Here is a 19,807-nt window from a genome sequence, read left to right as displayed (position 1 = left end):
GCAAACAAGTACAAGGACAAAATTTTGTGCAAATGTATTTATGATAAACTCGAATTGGACTTTCATGAAATGTGTATGAGATGTTAATATAATGCATCTTTCTCCCTTCATGATGTGCTGTGTCTTGCTTTTAGGTGGTTTTCTAAAAATAGGCTACAGCATGCCCCCACGACCTGAGTGAAGACAAGCGGCATAGAAAATGAAAACCAGGCATTACAGTGAACAAATAAACTGAAGAAATGACTGTATATTTGTATGTATTAACAGCTCCAAATGAACTGAAGATGTCCATTAAGCTAAAGGACACCACATGAGTCTAAAAATGCATTTGTCTAGAACTAGTCTCTTTAATAGTATGTGAATCAGCATTGAAAGCGGAATCTTGAACAAAAGCTTCTTTTTCTGCTATTAGAAGTGTTCCACGTTTTTTTTTTTTTTTTACCCGCTACCCTCCCACACCATAGCGGTTGTTTTGACCACCAGTGCTATACGCACCTAATGTCAGCTTATGGATCCTCTGGGATGTTCCCTCCTGAGACCCAGAACACGGTGAAGACCCAAAATGTGCTGCTTTGTGTACCATCATAGCAGTCAGACATACTAGTAACCGCGAGTTCCCATACTCGGCACGTCAAACTCATTAAACTACTTACGATTTAAGACGTAAGTGGAAACAATATCCAATTCATGTTTTTCTTTATCTTCCTGTTTATTTGTAACTGTAATTAATGAAATAAATTACTTACCGCCGCTATTTTTTTGTTTTGTTTTTTTTACTTACATACTCCTTTATAGAACATTGCATGTAAATGCCTTATGGCCAAATGTGCAAATTATACAATTACATAATTCCCTCTGAAACCCACCACCACACCCAGTGGTAAACATTTCTGCAATCAGTTAAAATATGCATAAGAATACCTTTTTGCAAAAAAAAAAGCATTACCAGAGTCGATGGGGAGTTCAGGTAATTTAACCTGAAAAATGATGCTATGTTGAATGGAGCGGATTCCCTGCAGAGTTCTGTCCCTGAAACAGAGAACCTCCACCGTGTCCACCTTAGAGCCCCTAACACAAACACACACACGCACAAAAAAAACTGAAAACACATTTGATTTCTAAAGTATGCTGTGACATTCTCACCCTAGTATGATGCAAACAGTGGCAACACATTTCCCCTAATAAGGTAGTGAACGGGCGGCATTCACAAGCGGAATTCCAGGGAAAACAACACAAAATGAGACAAGCTGTATTTCTCTTGTCGCCAGCATTAACAGTTTATGTCAAACAGTGGGGGACATGCAACAGATGGATGAAGTTTGTTTTGGATAAAAAATGCCTGCAAGTCAAGCACTTTGAAAAAAATAAACAAGAGCAGCTATAACAACCGGCTGCACCGGTGTGCAAGTGGTTAGTGTGCAGGCCTCACTTCTAGGAGACCCAAGTTCAATTCTACCCTCGGCCATCTCTGTGTGGCGTTTGCATGTTCTTCCCGTGCTTGCGTGGGTTTTCTCCCAACCTTAAATATTCACCAAGTATTTCAGTGGATCCCCACTTGGGGTTACCGTCAGTTTTGGTTGAACTCCAGCCATCCATTTTCTATACTGCTTATTGCAGTATGCTGGGGGTATGCTGGAGCCTATCCCAGCTGACTTTGGGTGAGAGGCAGGGTACACTGTCGACTGGTCACCAGCCAATCGGAGGATTTTGGTTGAACGTAGAGCTTTTATTGTACTGATATTCACTGAGAGCACCCAAAAATGTAGGGAAGCCATGAAGACAGAAAGACATTCAGAGCAAAACATACACACACACACACACGCACACACACACACAACGAAAGGTGTTTACCGCTGGCTAGCTAAGAGGACCAGTAGATTTCTCAAAGGCCATCCTGGATGTTGAGACAGAGTACATGGATCATACACACCCACAGTGACCTAGAAGAAACATAAAAATAATAATTTATTGTGGTCAGGTTTGGAACCATATTAACTGTGATAAAAGAAGAATTATGCATATTTAAAAGATTTTGCCATGCATGTCCGAAACAACTGTTGCATTATACTGTAATTATTTGTCATTTAAGATATTTTTTCATGTTGTAAACAGTGATTAAGTTATTTTTATAGTTGAATGAGTTCGAAATGTTCATAGGTTACTTAAAACACTACCTGTACAAATAATAAAAGGGAATGAGGAACACATTATTTACCATTTCCATTATTTCCTATAGTAAAATGGCTGTAAAATACATATAACCGCCACTTTTCCACTGAAATTCCACTGAACTACAGTACTGCATTAGCATAGACCACCAAAGTAGGCAGTCCGGGGCTGCCATGGCAACATGCTGTTCTCCTTACTACAAGTCAGTGCACTGTCAACATATCTGTGAAGCTAAAATTGCTGCCGTAAAATTGTCTGTAAAAATAATAGCCAACCTTGGTGGTACAGGGGAAGAATGTCGCCCACTCTGCAAGCAGGGCCAACTCAACGCCGTCTTCTGTGTACTTCATTAGGAAATAAGGAACAGCAGTGGTCCCGCCTTTGATACACAGACGATCATAGGACTCCTGCAACGCTGCGATCTGAGGCAGAGACAATTAGAAGTCATAAATAAAAAAGTGTGTCTGCATATGGACACCCCTGATGCTGTATATATCCAGCTTGAAAAGGGCAACAGTGAATAATGTATCAAATAATACTTTGCAATACCTTCAGTTTAATAAGGCATAATAAAATGTGATAAATGCATCTCTCTTTGTTATTGATTCCTTTAATATGTCGGTGATTAGAATAAATGAATCGCGATATTACATTTGTATCTCGCATTGAGCACATAAATCACAATTGTATGTGTGTGTTGGTTTCAGACTTTTTTTTGGTATTTCACTTCAAATAATGCAAGCACTGATGTATAATGTTAATAACCTGTTTTGCTGAGAACACCTTCTCTAGGACAGAAGGCTGCTTTATGATCTTTATCCCTTCTGAGAAGCAGAGTGCAGGAAAGCAGAACCAGTAGTAGAAGTGGTACTTCTTTAAGTCCTGCATGAAGATGGGAAGAAAGTATATATTGCAATTGATCAACTCCTGAATTTTAATGCACATTTTAATGCCATTAATATCATATTACGTACCGCAAAGGTCAGTAGAATAAACCTGCAGAGCACGGCCGGGTCTCTTAGCGCATCTCCTGACTGAATGGCATCCCAAAGCTACAAAACATTACAAGGTTTTCCACTCCCATGCAACTAGACTTTATTTCATTTTGAGGTTCTACATTATATTTTACCTCTTTGGATTCTTTGTCCAGCAGAGCCTTCTTATCAGTGCTTTTAAATGCATCCAGAGTGTTGGTGTTGTACAGTTTGCCAACAGCCGCACAGCAGTGAGCCGGAGTTGAACCATCTCTGATATTAAAAAAAGAAATAAAAACATCAGTGGCACCCCCACATTAGGGTTTTCGAATTTTAGCTTTATACAGTATTTAATATAGAGCTGTGAGTGTTAGCAAACATAAACAATGGAGAAGAACGGGTATCTCCTGTGTTTACTTTTCCACATTTTATCCAAGGGAAGACTGAGGAGAGCAACAAACGAGCTACTGCAGCAAAGTGGAGATTCTATCCAGACAGAGAGAGCTACGCTAATGTTAGTATGACATTGCTTATCGCGGTTAATTGGTTCAGGACCCTACCAGTGAATTTCCAAAATGTAGCATTTAATATATATAAACAATTTTATAATTCTTATAAATATTTTCACAGTTAGAGTATGGAAAACCTGTTGATGACTTTGTAAGTACAATTTTACCATTATTAGAGCCATGCAAACATGAAATAACACCCCTATAGTAGTGACGTCTCATTGCCAATGTATACTGCCTTAAACTATATTTGTATTTTATTTCATTTAGAACATTTGTCTTCTTGAAGATGCTTAATTTAGGTCAAGAATACATAACATTTGCTTTAAAAATTAATTAATTAATACATTTTTGGAAACCAGAGATGAGAACATTGACACAGTGAGAACATTTTGTTGTTTCAAACAGCCTCTCATAAATTATTTTTATTATGTTTTATTTGAATTTTATTTTAGTAAATATAATTTTCATATTATTTTAATTGTAATGTTATTTTTAATTTATTTTTATCATTTATTACTTAATATATTATCTGTAAAAATTAATTACTAAAATAATGTATTAATATATTTCAGAATTAATAATTTCAATTATTAATTCAATTATTCATTTTTAAATTTTCAAACGTCCAAATCGAGTACCACCTCAAAACATTTTGCTTTGCAAGCGCCACTGCTTCAAATTTGTATAAGAAAAAATATCTGATGCTCTGATTACTACTACAGAGACGGCATACAGTGCTCATACAACTGTCTGAAAATCAATGACCTTTTTTTACCATGACAAAATCATCAGAATGTTTAATCAAAATCAGAAAACATTGATATGTAATACTTTGCTTCTCGCATATAGCCGCTAGTGTTAAGCTGCAAGTTTCGAAATGAAGTAATGAAGAAGTGGATGCACTTAAAGCTTGGGTAAAAAGTTACGACATTGCCATCTGCCGCAATGCTGTGCTACACCCACTCTGCTGTCAATCACTGTCAAAACACTTTACATTAACAATTCAAAGTCCACTTCATCTGTTCATATCTCCTATCTGGCTCTGTTAGCATCAATCCTCCTCACTTACACCTCAAACGCACTGAACTCCAAGGTCAGGCGGGTGGGCAAACCAACCGGATCACCTATAAGACAAACATGAAGGCATACGTATTTTAACATACAGTGCATGATGACAGTGTTGGTGTTGTTATTCGCTTCTCTAATCTTTACCATTGTAGTAGTATCCCTTGATGCATTTGGGGCTCTCATCCAGTCTGTAATCGTTAAGTTTCTTTTGTGTGAGTTGATGCCAGAAGCCTGCCTCCAAAGCACTGCTGAAGGGAGCAAACTGCAGCTTAAGGTCTGCAGAGGCCTCACTGTGGTCGGACGCCATAATGACCTCACGCTAGAAGAGGACACAAATGAATAGAGATCTACATATTTTTTTTTGGTACACACAGTATACAAGGTTTTCGATTTTGCAGAACGGCCTTTTAATTGCACGTTTTATTTACATTAGATTACATTAGTTATAAAATGTATTCATTCTGTGTCAGGATCAGATAGAATAGCAATACCATAGCTGCAGGGTGCACAAACATTATCCACATCCTGGAATATCAAAAAGATGATCAAAGATTCAACAATAGCTTTTTGTCTTTATAGTCTGCATTGTTGGTTTAATTTTATTTCTGCAATCTGCCACGGAGCAATAAAAGGCCTTTGGTCTATTGGTCTATTTAAAAAATATCAGCAATATTAAATACTTATCTATGGAGTTGTCCGTGCTGTTTGCTCAAACCGATCACTTGACAAGTAAATATTCTTTTAAACATAGATATTATTTTGCACACTACTTGGAGATTAACTTGTATTAATCTAAATTTGATTAATAAATAAAATTGACTTTTATTCAGCCGTATTAAAGAGTAATGCGATTTCACTTCTCGATGCCAAACCATAAAACATTTGTAAGGATGTTATTTCATTAGGTTTGTCAGCAATGCCAAACTAAATCTACCATACCGACTACGTTTACAAGTGCAGCATCGTGGAGGAAACAAGAGGATCCTCCACCCCCAAAACGTTCGGGTGTCAAAAGGAGCAAAATCATTTCCCCACACAAGACTCAAATCAACCAAGCTTTTCCACTTACCACAGGATTCTTTCTTCCGCGTTTAGTGGTCACGTGATAACCGGGGCGTAAACAAAGCTGTGCACTATGGGTAGTTGCCGTTAGCCATACAACCCAGTGAATGATAGCCTAGCTTACTTCACGGTACATGCACCATTGAATAAAACACAAAGAACCAGAAGATAAACAGAAAGGCGCAAACGATGAAGCACGAAAACACGGACAAAAACCTGTAGGTACCGTTTCTTTTCATTGCGAACACAACATTTGGACACACTTTTTATAGACCAGCGCCGGTGTACAGAATGTGTGCATAGACGAGGAAGGACTGTGTTAATATGATAATCATAATAATCACACTACCGTCACTACCGTCCCGCAATTTAAGTCCCGCAAGCAAAAAAATAAGCACAGAAAACAAAACTTTGCAGCGGCCCGACAGCTGCTGTTTGAAATGAAAACGACCCCGGAAGTTGGAAATCTACTCCATCCAACCACAGTGTCACAGAGTTAGGGACTGTCTTAAAAGAACATTGCCAAAAAAGAAAACGAAAAGTGTTTCGTTTTACTTCATTTGTCACTTGTCATTTAAATGGTAATCATTTAAATAAAATGTAATCCTTGGTATTTTATGGTAGAATTGTCTGCCAGAATTAATTTCATTTAGTTCATACAAATGTTCATTATTTGCTAATGTACATGGATTGTGATTTTGGGATATTTTGGGGGGGCTTTAATTCCCTATAATTTGTTTATACATCCATCCGTTTTCTTCACCGCATCCACACGAGGTTCGCCGGCATGCTGGAGCCTATCCCAGCCGTCTTCGTGGGAGAAGCAGGGTACACCCTGGACTGGTCGCCAGCCAATCACAGGGTACGTATAGACAAACAACCCATCATCCATTCATCATTTGCACTAAACTATTAATCATTTGCACTAATATCTGCTCCTGTGCAATATTATGTGTATATCTTGGATATTTTGTATATATCTTGTATATATCTATTAAACTGTCTTTTTTTACCTTTACTTTTTGTAATTTTTTTTTACTTAACTATTGCACTGAAAGCAGAAGCTCTCCAATCTTGTTGTACATCTTGTATAATGACAATAAAGGCCATTCCATTCAGAGATCATGCAAACTCCACACTGGGATGCTCGAGCAGAGAATCGAACCCGGATCTCCGAGCTATGTGGCTAACCACTCACTATACAACCTAAAATGTGTCCGTCATGACCAGAATAAAACACTGGACAAAGATTTTAGGAAAGCAAAAAATCATATCACATTTATTTATTTATCGATAAACTGTACAAAACAACAAAGGACAATTCAATGCAATTGTTTGAGCAAAATAAAGTCAGTGGTGCAAAAATAACTAAACTAAAGTAAAAAAATATTGACTGTCATTCAAATTCTTAAACATTTTGCCCCCGAAAGCCCACCTGTATCCAAGGAGTTATTTGTGGAAAACACATCGACGAGAACGGAAAAACATCAATCTCAAGTTGAAGTTGAAGTTAGCAGAACACAGTGGAACCACAGCCATTAACTATTCATCTCCTGTTCACATAATTTGTGCCCCTTGTTCAGTTTGACTCCCCCTCCCCGATTCATAATAAGATCAGCAGGCCTTCTCCTGATGCAAAACATGATAATGTGCTCTAATCGAGCCTGATCGAGGCTCTTGAGTTCCAAATATTGAATCAGTGCAAATATATTGCATGTCTGAATATTATCTGTGTCCCCACAGCTTTGTGCAATGGTTACATAAAATAAGTCACATTGTTTCAACTCCTTTTTATGGCAAAAAGCAATTCCAAGATGTTTTTTTTAGGTTTTATTGAGACAATGAACCTAAAAAACCAACAACATCCCTCTCGAAGATTGTTTCCCCACAAATAATCAGCCACAACCAAGACAACAATGTTGCATTATCATTTGTATAATAAATCCTGTCGCAGTGAGTCTCAATGTGAAACTTAATACATTAAAAAAACAAATAACACACAAACTATCTGTATACTCTTGTTTAATACACACTGAATGGAAAATGGAAGCCTATACATTCATACGTTCTTATTTTCAAGATAATGTAAACCTTGAAACCGCATAGTCACAAGCGCGTGATGGACTTGCATTCAAAGAGCATCATATGGGTACATGGAACCAAAAGCATGCAGGGAGAGCATGTAGAGTACAAACGGATCCATAAAAGCACTATAATCTATGAATAACAATGAGACAACAACGGTGACAAGGACAAGGTGGCTCTTGGTACCCGCATCATCGCTTTGTGCCATATCCTGTGTCCATCAAGACCCCTTATAACTAGAAAAGAAAAAATAAACTGATCTGACCTTGGACCTCTGCTACTTCAGTCTTTTTGTATTTGACACTTCTCAAAATCAATAGAGTAATTGCTTTTCTATTGGGGGGATAATAAAAACATAGAGAATAATTATAGTTTTTTTATGGATTTGTTTGTGCAACTCTTCAACTCCTTAATCGCATCACACAAAAGTGTGAAAATTTGTCAAAACTTTCACCCCTATTGTGTTGCCTGTGCTATTAATTTTCTGGCAAATACACCACATGGTGGTGTTATTATTAAACACCCTTGGATTGACCCTCATTAGTCGACTTGACTTGAAATCTCACCACTCATTACAGGGATGTCCAAAGTGTGTACTATTTTCTTGGCTGCCTGCGGCACATTCTAAAAGTATAATTTAACAAGAAAGCTAAACGGACAAACAAAAGACAACAACAATAAAGTCAAAACATTAAAAGATAAAAGAGTTCTAAGAAAAAGCACTAATATTATGAAAAAAACATAATTAGTAGCATAAAGTTGAATTATTAATGAAAAAGTGTCATATTATGACAAGTAAACAAAACATGAGTGGATAGCGGGGTGTTGTGTTAATCCGCCAAATAAATGTAGTTTTTCATCTAGTTTTTTAACTGCTACAATAACAATATCGTTACAGCTTGGTTAATATAGATGTTCGTTATGTAAAATGGAACACTGCGTTTTTTAAAGGAGTTCTTTGTGAGGACTTTAGCATCAAAATACATACTATGACGTCCATTGTTCGCTAGCTCATATTGACTAATTTTCCTGCGCAAGAATGCACAGAAAAGGGAAAGAAATATGTGTTCATGTTTCACATAAGAATTGTGAATGATGGGTAAAATCCCCCACAAAAGTTTCCCTTTTCTTCATATTGTTTTCACCTCTAAATGCAGTCTGAAATTGCAATCTTTGATGGCACTGTTGGCCACTGTTAATCACATGTTCCAGTATTGTTGCTCACAAAAAAATGGTGCGTTCACAAAAGATGCTGTTGTCTAAGTGAGGGGTCCTTGTTGTGGCCCACTTACAATGCATCCATTTTTTTACCGCTTATCCTCATTAGAGGCGGGGTACACCCTGGACTGGTGGCCAGCCAATCACAGGGCACATATAGACAAACAACCATTCACACTCACATTCATACCTATGGACAATTTGGAGTCACCAATTAACCTAGCATGTTTTTGGAATGTGAGAGGAAATATCCAACTTTCTTGGAAGCCGGTGTTTGCCCGCCTATTTTCATTGAGGTTGAGGTTGTGTATCCGATCCAGATATGAATACCTGGAAATAAATGCTTCTTTTGTTTTCAGTCTACAGCAAAAATAAACTAATATGCATACAGTATGCATACAGTATGTCTGAAAAGTTGGAAATGTGAGATAGGGCTCCTTTAAATAAAATAGTACTTAGTATCGCTGTATTCTGTTATTAGCACAAACATTTCAACTTCAACAATAGACTGGTGAAACAGAGAGATGCTAGAATGACTGTCACAAATTGGCATGCAGAATGTTTTTGAAGACTCGTTTAAAATTCCTATTACAGAGCGGGTATATGAAAGGGTTTAGGGTGGAGTTGAAGTAACCAAGCCATATGGTGAACATGTGCAGGTCGTGGTGTACGCACTCCCTGCAGAACGCCATCACCATGAAGGTTATGAAGTACGGAATCCAACACAGCAGGAACGCTGCGATGATGAAGCCCAACTGCCTGGCTGCCTTATGCTCTTTGTGGATCCTCAGGCTTTGAAGCCTCTCCCTAGAGTGCTCCACGAACCTTTGCCATGTTTGTCTCAGAGTCATCTCATTGGCTACGTCTAGGTCGTCGTCATCGTCGTCGTCGTCGTCACCCGCCTTCGACCACGGTAAAGTGTGACCGGGGTCAAAGTTATTATTGACCACAGATGAGCAACTCTGCACTTGATTGATGTCACAAACGCCACTGACAGATTTTGGCACCGTGACGTGGCATTCATTTAAAGATGATTCACGATTCATTTCTGAAATGACGTCTTCTGGTTGCAAGGAAGGGGGACTGACAGGAACAACAGCGTCCTGGTTCTTCTCCTCAGAGGATATGGAGCCCTTTGCTGGTTTAGTAGACACTGTAAGTGGCTGTGTCACTGCCAGGTCTGGACATTGCGCACCGATTTTTCTGTGCGATCTGGAAAGAGCACTTTTGGTCTTCTGAAACTCCTCAAGGGAGTACGTCTGGTCTAGAAGCTTCTGGTCAAGCTGCCTTTTTAACAGTTTCATTGGAGCGTCGCTTTCCTTTTCAGGGGACTTAGAGGCATTTGATGTCTGGATATTTTGCCCGTTTTCATTTTCCCCGAATGAATTAGTTGGGTGGATGATCCTCTCTCGGTCTCTGAGATGTTGCCTCACTGCTAAGTAGATATGAGTGTAAAACCAAAGCATCAGAACTGAAGGGACATAAAAATTAAGAACAGATGTAATGACTTTGAACCATGTGACAAAGCGGAAGTCTGTGTCACACTTGTTTTCCTCTTCGGGTTTAAGTTCTACACGGGTAAAGGACCTCCATCCTAGAATAGGAACAATCCACATCATTGACAACAGCCAGGCTCCGGATATCATCACGCTCGCTTTCCCTCGTGTTCGATACTTTAGGTACTTGAGCGGTTGTCTAACAGAGCGGTACCGATCCAAACAGAGTATAAACAAGCTAAAAATAGATGCGGTACTCGCCACATAATCCATAATTAGCCAAAACTGACAGACGGCCCTGCCCAGCTTCCACTCGTCCTCCAGCAAATACACCAAGTTGAGTGGCATCACTGTGGTTCCGACAATCAAATCAGCCAAGGATAAACTAACAACGTAGAGGTTCCCCACCGTGTGCAAGCTCTTCTCTTTCTTTACAGCGTAAAGAACCAGCAGGTTCATTATGATGGTGAGGAGAGACAGAAAGCCCAGAGAAACACCCAAGAGGACGCCATGAAGTCTGCCATGGAGGGAAAGCGACTGATTGAGTGTCGAGGCATTAGGGTCATCTGGGTGGATGCCCCGGCTGGTGCAGACGCTGCTGTTGTTGTCGTAGCTGTTTGTGTTCAGGTATAGATGGACCGTGGAGAGTGACAGAGCAGATTCCATTCTATGAGCCTATCGATTCAGTCCCATGGTGGTAAACACAGCTGTGGGTCCAAGCGTGTGGAGAAATAGGGTCTGATGAGGTAAGAACCGAAAGGTTATACTCAGTATGGTCTCAATCCTCATTCCATTGATTACACCAATTTCGCCTATTTACACCTGGAAGACATGAAGCAGAATAAGTGTTAGAACCCTCAGATGTCCATATGGTAACCATTGGTTACCATGTGGACATGTGTGTCAGCAGGGCCGTTGACAGTGGGCGACAAAACGGGTATCTTGTCCCGAGCCCAGCCATGAGGGGGTGTCCCAGAACTGGTGTGTGTGGGTGTGGCGAGGGGGGGGGGGACCCAATCAGATTATTTTGTCCCGGGCCCAGCCAAAGCTGCGTTCGTTGGCAAAGAACTACAACCACCACTGATGACATCATAGGTGAGCGACTGAGCTGACATAAGAACCGTAACCATAATGGAACGTTAACAAGGACGTTTCGAGATAAAAGAACACAGTTAGATCACGCAGTGTATTAGAGTGTAATATAGACCATATTGCATGCTAATATATGCAAACCGGGACAAAATTTTGGCTTGAATTTTCGACGTTAACAGAAAAACATGCTAACTGTATTTTGGTAAGAATTCAATATAAGTAATAAATCTGAGGAGCCATTTAGGACCCAAAAGAAGACATTGATAATGCTTTACCAATCCAAACCGAACTGAACTCTCATGGAAAAAGACGTTTCTATTAATCTTATCACTTGGATGTTCACACTTTAATACTGTTGATGTGTAAAAGATAACACTTGGAAGGTGTTGTCACACTCAGTTGCAGGAGAGGGAAGTTATTTCATCTATACTTGAATCTAACATGAATGCTCATGAGGAAGATTTGCACGATGAAGTGCAAAGCTTTTGAGTGAGATGGAACACTGTTTAATTGGTAAGAGGGAACATGTACAATATGCATGACTCATTTTGTCTGTGGGGGTTGTAAAGACATGTAAGATTCACAGATTAGTTCTTTTCTTTGCCTCAGGGAATGTCTGGGGTTGGATTCATAATCCATCGAGGTGGGCTGAGAAATGTAAACATGATTTCCTGTCATTTTTTAAACTGAAAGTTTGGATGGACTCCCTTGCACTTTTTCATTCACTGTCCAGCTGGCTTTCTTTAACACTCAGTCACAACGAGGAAAGGGTGGCAAATCCCATCAGCGGACAAACTGTGATACTGAACCGCTTATGTGGTGGTTATGTATGAGAGACACTATTTGGATTCCTGCAATTTGTACTTGTGTGAATTTGCATAGCTCAGCAAGACATCTGATATCAGAACCATGGCGATAGTCTTGACAGTGATGCTTTTGTCTCAACTGTGTGATATATTGATTCCACAGAGAGCAGATGGAAATAGGCTTATACCCGTTGCCATGGAGGCAGGTGTGAGTGTACACTATGTACAGCCTTTATGGAAATGCTTCATTCTGAAGAGTGACAATATGATTTGATACAATGCAACATTTACAGTTGATGTAGACATTAATCTTACATTATAAAATAAAGGAGCCTATTTATAAAAGCGCTTTAATTTCATACTCCTAATTAAAATTTTAAGATCAGTTGAAAAGTTGCAACAATTTTCACTGTTGGATCTTAAGGAGGTTCTAAGTAGAGCTTCAAAATGCAAAGAAATGAGAGTGAGAAGAAAAAGGTCTGAGTAAGAAATTTATTGTAAACAAGCATTAAACTGATTATCATGTGATTATCTATAGTTACAGACCACATTTAATAAAAAAAAAAATGACCCCCCCTAAAATATTAATTCATTCATTTTCTACCGCTTTTCCTCACGAGCGTCGCGTGGGGTGCTGGAGCCTACCCCAGCTGTCTTCGGGCGAGTGGCGGGGTACACCCTGGACTGGTCGCCGGCCAATCACAGGGCACATATAGACAAACAACCATTCACACTCACATTCATACCTAGGAACTTACTTACCTACTTTTGGAATGTGGGAGGAAACCGGAGTACCCGGAGAAAACCCACGCATGCACCGGGAGAACATGCAAACTCCACACAGAGATGGCCAAAGGTGGAATTGAACCCTGGTCTCCTAGCTGTGAGGTCTGCACGCTAACAACTAGACCGCCATGCCCCCCCACCCCCCCAAAAAAAAAAAATTAGAAATATTTAAAAAAGGACTAGATCAGGACCAGATCATGATGGTGCCCCCTCCATTGTGCCGTGTGGAAAACATTGCACGTTCTCCTTGTCATGCCAGTAACAATGCCAGTAAAAGGAAGCCATTGGGACCAGCGTGGTTTCATTTTTTCTCATCAGAGAATAAAATGTTCTTCCACTTCGTCCAAATTCCAAATGGGCAATTTTGAAGTTTGTTCTTTTTTCTTCTTAAAAGCCTTCTCTCGCAGATGCCATCTGATGGTTATCTACACTCTGCACCACTAACAACCTTCATTTGGGTGGAGAATCCACTGTCTTGACAGACAGCTAATTGGTGTCAGGTCATATCTATGCAATCCAGCTTTAATTTCACCTTTATTTTACCAGGTAAGATCAACTGAAAACAGCTTTTCTTTTCCAGTGATGACCTGGCCCCCAGCATAAATGAGTACGAGCCTTCATTCTTGTCACTTATACAAGAAATAAGTACAAGCAAAATTAAAATTAAAGTAAAAATTGCAAGTATGTAGTACATGGTAAATGGACTTTCACTTTCATAGGACTTTTATAACTTTAAGGCACTCAAATAAATTTGACATTGTTACCATGACAGCATTAGGAGCAAACCATGAGTTGAGTCATTTACACACTCAACCACCTGAGCCATGCCACCCCAAAAGTGACATGACATTGTCGTGTAATGAAATGTGTAGCAGTCATAGTTGCTCTTTTCAGTGAACTTTAAATCACTGAAATATTGTAATTAACCTTTTCTTTTTTGTGTATATCTATAATACTCTTGAGATGACAAATGACAAAGAAGTAGCACCATAAGAATAATATAAAATTATTTAAATGTGGGCTGCACAGCGGTCGTGTGGTTAGCGCGCAGACCTCACAGCCAGGAGACCAGGGTTCAATTCCACCCTCGGCCATCTCTGTGTGGAGTTTGCATGTTCTCCGGTTTCCCCCCACATTCCAAAAACATGCTAGGTTAATTGGCGACTCCAAATTGTTTGTCTATATGTGCCCTGTGATTGGCTGGCGACCAGTCCAGGGTGTACCCCGCCTCTTGCCCGAAGACAGCTGGGATAGGCCCCAGCACCCCCGCGACCCTTGTGAGGATAAGCGGTAGAAAATTAATGAATGAAATGAATGAATGTTTAAATGTGACCTATAAAATATTATCATAAATATGGGTAGCTGATATTATCCGGCACTAATAATTATCGGCCCGATTTTTGCTAGTTTTTTTCGGCTTTTTCCTGATTACGGAGTCACCACAGCTTATATCGCCATTAAAATGTGATATCCGACAACATTGACATCTCTACAATGCAAGCCGATATTAAGCTTTCAGCACCAACGTTGGAAAAATTCAACATTGCTTAAATTGCTGCACAGTGTAGATAATACTATACCACTCACAAATCTGTTAGAAAAAGGTAACACTTCACAAGCATTGTGATAACAGAGTTAGAAATCCTGCAGACCTGAATGTACCCAGTACCTGTACCTTGCTAATGGAGCTGATAAAAACACTCAACCTCAGCTACACAAAGCAACTGCAAAACAGTATATTGCAGGGGTGTCCAAACTTTTTCCACCATATGGAAAAGTCAAAGGATGCAGGGGACATTTTGGTACATTCTGTACATTAGATGTAAAGCTGAGACTTCTACACCTATTCAAAATAATGCTCTTTGGTTGTATGAGGTACATCAATCCATCAGGTATATTACTCCCTCAGTCAGTATTTTGTGACTTCAGTGTTAATTCGTGTTGGTTCAGATTTACCAACGCCACACAAATCAATTAAGTGTATCTTGTGTGCCAGTGGCCCTGTGTAATACTCTCCATACATGTACCTCATAAAACCTCACTTAACAAAACATGAACTAATACTTTAAAGTGAAAGTATGTCGTAATATGTAGCCTATGTCTTGCTCCTGCAGAGGTTTGGTGCTATTTTGAGCAATATTACTGGTTAAAAAAAAAAAAAAGCAGGAAGCAGTTTTTAAAGTTAAACCAAATGGTCAGCAGATCTAACAGCATTAATCTTGAAATACTTGGAATTCTATTTATTCTCCACATTATTATTTATTATTACACTGGAGCCAAGCAACGACATTTCGTTGGCAATTTCACTGCTGTGTTATTGTGCAATGACAATAAAGAAAGTAAGTCTATGTGTCTATGTTTATATGTCTATGAATACTAAATACTGGTTAGTAAACCAAAACTATCTGATTACTTGAAATGTCAGTCAGTAAGGGGAATATTATGGAGAGGAGTTTACAGGATGCATTCTGTCTGCTTAGTCAGTGATGATGACAGTCAAGGGGGTTGATAACAACTACAGTTGAAAAGTGTCAAGTGCTTAATGGAAAGCAACGGGGCATGGCAGCATCCATGAGTCACCAAATAACTGCTTTCACCTTTCTGCTGTAATAAACAAGGTAGGCTATAGATTAATCTCTAAAAGAAACACGGTTATTGCTCAGAGGCTGCTATATTATTCATTTAAGTAACTGGATTTAAGTTGGAAAAAAATATAACACAATTAATGAACAGCAGCCCCCTCATGTGGATTGTAGTATGTTCACTTCTGTCGCCTCATTTCACCCTGCAGCAGCCAAAATGTAAATCACATTGTCAATTGCGTGTATTCAACTAAATATAACAGATTCACGTGATTATTGATACTTGGTATTATTTGTGGATTTTTTTTGTCTGTATTGTAACTTTTAACCTACTAAATGATCGATAATTGCTGTGCGTAATGACCATTCCCTGCCTGATCAACAAGCAGCGGAAGCATGAAGCACATTAAATCGAGCCTTCCCCTGTTCTGTTTTCTGACTGCCGTCATTTAAAATGCGTAATGACTCCCGTGTGACATAATTAACAAGCGTTCGAGCGCACGGTTTGTACCTTACAGCCACCCGCTGCGCCAACGCGCATGCAACTTTTACGAGCAGTTACGCACTTTTGGATGCAAACAAGCGCACAGTTAAATAGAGAAAATAGTTTTAGCTACATGCAAAAATTAGGCTTGGATCTTACCAGAAATGTATTCCAGTCCGGTTGCTGCCCACTCAACGCGAAAAAAAGGCTGGAAGCTCTGAAAAAAAAACAAAAACGGAGTGTGCCTCTGTCTCTCTCTCTCGTCTACCTTGAGTGTTCACCTTACCTACCGTGGAAAGGAGACATGGCAGTGGGAATCAGTCTTATCTTCCTCGCTCAAAAGCCACCGAAGTTCAACTGTTTCATTAAAAAAAACCGAGCAATTAAATGTTAGCCATTAAACAGCACAGACAGAGAAGTAGCAGTCTCTTCATGCGGAATCTTGGAGGAAGAGGAGGAGGATAGTGGAGGACATTAGTGACAAATGTGAGTCAACTGGTGGCCCACGTGCCAACTCTGACCCACCTGACCAGCAAACATAGACCCCTAGTGGTGCACCTGCACTTGTCCTTTAGCTCTGCATGAGAAAACTGCCCATTCTGCTGGAGCCCACTCATTTAATACAAAACAGTACTTTCTGTTAATAAGTCCCCTAAGAGCATTCATTTGAGTTCTTGTGCGGATTCTTCCTCTACCTGCTCTCAGGAGCTCACAAGTCACCACCACCCCAACCCCCCCACCTGCTGCAGCATGTCTCCTCTGACCCGCATTATCTGTCAGACAGTATATATATCAAGTAGCTGCTGTGAAGTTATATAAGTCAGAGATGTTCCGATCACGATTTTACATTGCCAATACTGATACTGATAATCCATGAGTGATACGATGTCGATAGTAGTACCGATCCCATACATGCAGTGTAAATGTTTACTGGTTGTACTACTGGTATAATTTGTTTTCATAGCTCACTTGAAGCCAAACAAAGCCAATATGATTTTTACCTGAACTATAACAAAATGTTGGTATTCAAAACAAAATTTTTTTAATTTCACAATGCATTTATTTCTAGTCTTCTCACATTATTGATTGAAGGTAGGAGATACAATATCAATGTGATATGGGTGTGCACAAAAACTGTTTCACGTCACATTCGTCGCATGTCACACATCATCAGGATTCCAACGCAGCCCCGCACACAACAAAAGTTCCTCCTGCACTAAAAGTGCTCCCAAATCCATACCGAGGCAGTACTCATCCCTAAATTTTGCCCACACTCGCAAGTACAGCGGGTTGGGGCTATGGCGTTATAGTCCCTACCTCATGGATGATCACATCGCGAGCCTCAAACTCATCACACCTTGCAAAGTGATTGCCCCAATCGGTGCTTGCTTGGCCGATCAATCGGAGCAACCCTAATATAGTATATAGAAATATATACTATGTAATATATAGGCTGCTGCGGTGGTCGAGTGGTTAGCACACAGGCCGCACAGCTAGGAGACTCGAGTTCGATTCCACCCTAGGCCATCTCTGTGTGGAGTTTGCATGTTCTCCCCGTGCATGCGTGGGTTTTCTCCAGGTACTCCGGTTTCCTCCCACATTCCAAAAACATGCTAGGTTAATTGGCGACTCCAAATTGTCCATAGGTATGAATGTGAGTGTGAATGGTTGTTTGTCTATATGTGCCCTGTGATTGGCTGGCGACCAGTCCAGGGTGTACCCCGCCTCTTGCCCGAAGACAGCTGGGATAGGCTCCAGCACCCCCGCAACCCTAGTGAGGATAAGCGGTAGAAAATGAATGAATGAATGAATGTAATATATATCTCCTGTGGTGGAATTAACATATATGTGTTGTGAAGTTAATGGTTGTTTGTCTATATGTACATATGTGCCCTGTGATTGGCCGGCGACCAGTCCAGGGTGTACCCCGCCTCTCGCCCGAAGACAGCTAGGATAGGCTCCAGCAACCCCGGTATGCTGGATAAGCGGTAGAAAATGAATGAATGAATGTTGTGAAGCTAAATGATAGAGACTCAGGTGACTGTAAACAACATCGTACTACATTGTATAAGCTTGTATAAGCTTAGGCAGTGACATTTGGTTTAACAGATTTACATTTATGGATCATCAAAAAGTCCAGGGATGAAAATCAAGTGTCATACTTTTTATGTAGGCCTGGCACACACCGTGGGCAGCTGAAATTTCAGAGCCAGAAATGTTCCATTAGGGTGGCCATAAGGGTGGAAATAAGTGGATACCTAATAGTCACAGCCAACCCTGGCTACCACCTAGCTCCCCCACTACAAATTGTATGTACACAGTAATTCCAGTAATTCAGATTTGAATGACATTTCATCTCCAGATAGATATTTATATGAATTTAAATCCTACATACCTTTTAACGTCTCCTGAAGCTCCAATCCATGAGTTTGAAAGTTGGACTTAACATTTGAAGCCGATGTATGACTCGTATGTATGAATGTATATGTGGATTTAACGTCACTGCCAAGAGCGGCTGCCTTTCGAGCAGCTCTGTTTGTTTATTCAAACACATTTTTACATGCCATGAGAGCGACGTCCAGCATTTGTGTGATTCCCTGTCTACCCATTGATATCGAGTGCAGTGCAGCGGCCCAGATGTAAGTCATATGGCAAGCAAGGAAGCGTAGATTCAAGCATTCGGGACCTTCTTTTATCATGGGAAACGAGAAGTCACTTCTCTACAAGCTGGCAAGAATGTCAAGACCTTCAAATTTGTACTTCACTGAATGGAAAAGAGAGCTAACGTCCCAGAGGCTGATCTGAGGAGCTTCAGTACAGTCAAAGCGCCCAAGGACACAACAGCCCGTGGAAAGCACAAAGGAGTTGGACTTGCACTGTTTGTGAACAAACTGTGGTGTCGTCTTGGCAATGTCAACATTATAATGTCATTTTTTGTCTCAATTGGGAAAATTTTTTTATGCAATATCAGTCTGCTAATATTGGACGTCTCTAATGTTTATAAATACGGATAAGTATCATTGTTATATCAACGATTTCCAAAAATAGGCATGATAAGCCTGTCATAGAGAATCTTTGCAAAGCATTTTTGCTTTTTTTTGCTATTTTAAAATAGCAAAATAGCTCCTGTCATACAGAGGATCTTTATCAGATGTTTTTGCCGTAGCTTCACGAGTATCACTGTTACATCAACAATCTTTAACTAGTGCGTTTGCAGTAGGTCCTTAAAAAATGTGAGCACTCCTGATATATATATAGAGGATCTTTGACTCGCATTTTGCAGTATGTTCTTAAAAACAGTATACAGCTCTTCTGTCATATCGAGGATCTTTGACTAGTCTTTTTGCGGCGGGTCCTTAAAATCACCAGAGATTGTGGAGGATCTCTGACCGGTGTTTTTGCAGTAGCTTTGCAGTAGCTTCCTAAAAACAGCAGAGGTTTTTGGTCACGTAGGTTGTAGGAAATCTCTTTTT

At 39.9% G+C, this 19,807-nt stretch overlaps 2 protein-coding genes across 4 annotated transcripts in view; both read right to left on the bottom strand.

Annotated features, from left to right (window-relative positions):
* atg7 (ATG7 autophagy related 7 homolog (S. cerevisiae)) overlaps nucleotides 1–6,108 on the bottom strand; it is a 43,253-nt gene extending 37,145 nt beyond the window's left edge. Inside the window, exons 1-9 of one of the 2 annotated variants that reach the window (XM_058055551.2) lie at nucleotides 5,793–6,108; nucleotides 4,868–5,042; nucleotides 4,725–4,779; nucleotides 3,299–3,416; nucleotides 3,144–3,221; nucleotides 2,935–3,051; nucleotides 2,445–2,591; nucleotides 1,852–1,940; nucleotides 947–1,068 (exon numbers count right to left, since the gene is read on the bottom strand). In XM_058055551.2, the coding sequence (XP_057911534.2) occupies nucleotides 947–1,068; nucleotides 1,852–1,940; nucleotides 2,445–2,591; nucleotides 2,935–3,051; nucleotides 3,144–3,221; nucleotides 3,299–3,416; nucleotides 4,725–4,779; nucleotides 4,868–5,030 (889 nt within the window). In that variant the 5' untranslated portion in view covers nucleotides 5,031–5,042; nucleotides 5,793–6,108. The other variant, XM_058055550.2, reaches the window with a different exon arrangement.
* A 2,614-nt stretch (nucleotides 6,109–8,722) lies between these two features.
* Nucleotides 8,723–16,616, bottom strand: hrh1 (histamine receptor H1). 2 transcript variants are annotated; one of them, XM_058055553.2, is made up of 2 exons: nucleotides 16,494–16,616; nucleotides 8,723–11,322 (listed from the first exon to the last, which is right to left on the bottom strand). In XM_058055553.2, the coding sequence occupies exon 2, from the start codon at nucleotides 11,248–11,250 to the stop codon at nucleotides 9,628–9,630; it is 1,623 nt and encodes a 540-aa protein (XP_057911536.2). In that variant the 5' UTR covers nucleotides 11,251–11,322; nucleotides 16,494–16,616; the 3' UTR covers nucleotides 8,723–9,627. The 2 variants fall into 2 exon arrangements, with proteins under 2 accessions (XP_057911536.2, XP_057911535.2); XM_058055552.2 differs by having other exon boundaries at nucleotides 8,723–11,406; nucleotides 16,494–16,543.
* Nucleotides 16,617–19,807: the final 3,191 nt, after the last annotated feature.

The sequence above is a fragment of the Doryrhamphus excisus genome, linkage group LG18 (genome assembly GCF_037039965.1).
Source record: "Doryrhamphus excisus strain RoL-2023G ecotype Guam linkage group LG18, RoL_Dexc_Guam_v1.1, whole genome shotgun sequence".
NCBI lineage: Eukaryota > Metazoa > Chordata > Actinopteri > Syngnathiformes > Syngnathidae > Doryrhamphus > Doryrhamphus excisus.
Note: the sequence above shows the minus strand (reverse complement) of the source record. Positions and strands in the feature narration are given on the sequence as shown.

Bases quoted from the DNA above. Each gene is read 5' to 3' on its own strand.
- hrh1 (XM_058055553.2), bottom strand. From the start codon at position 11,250: ATGGAATCTGCTCTGTCACTCTCCACGGTCCATCTATACCTGAACACA.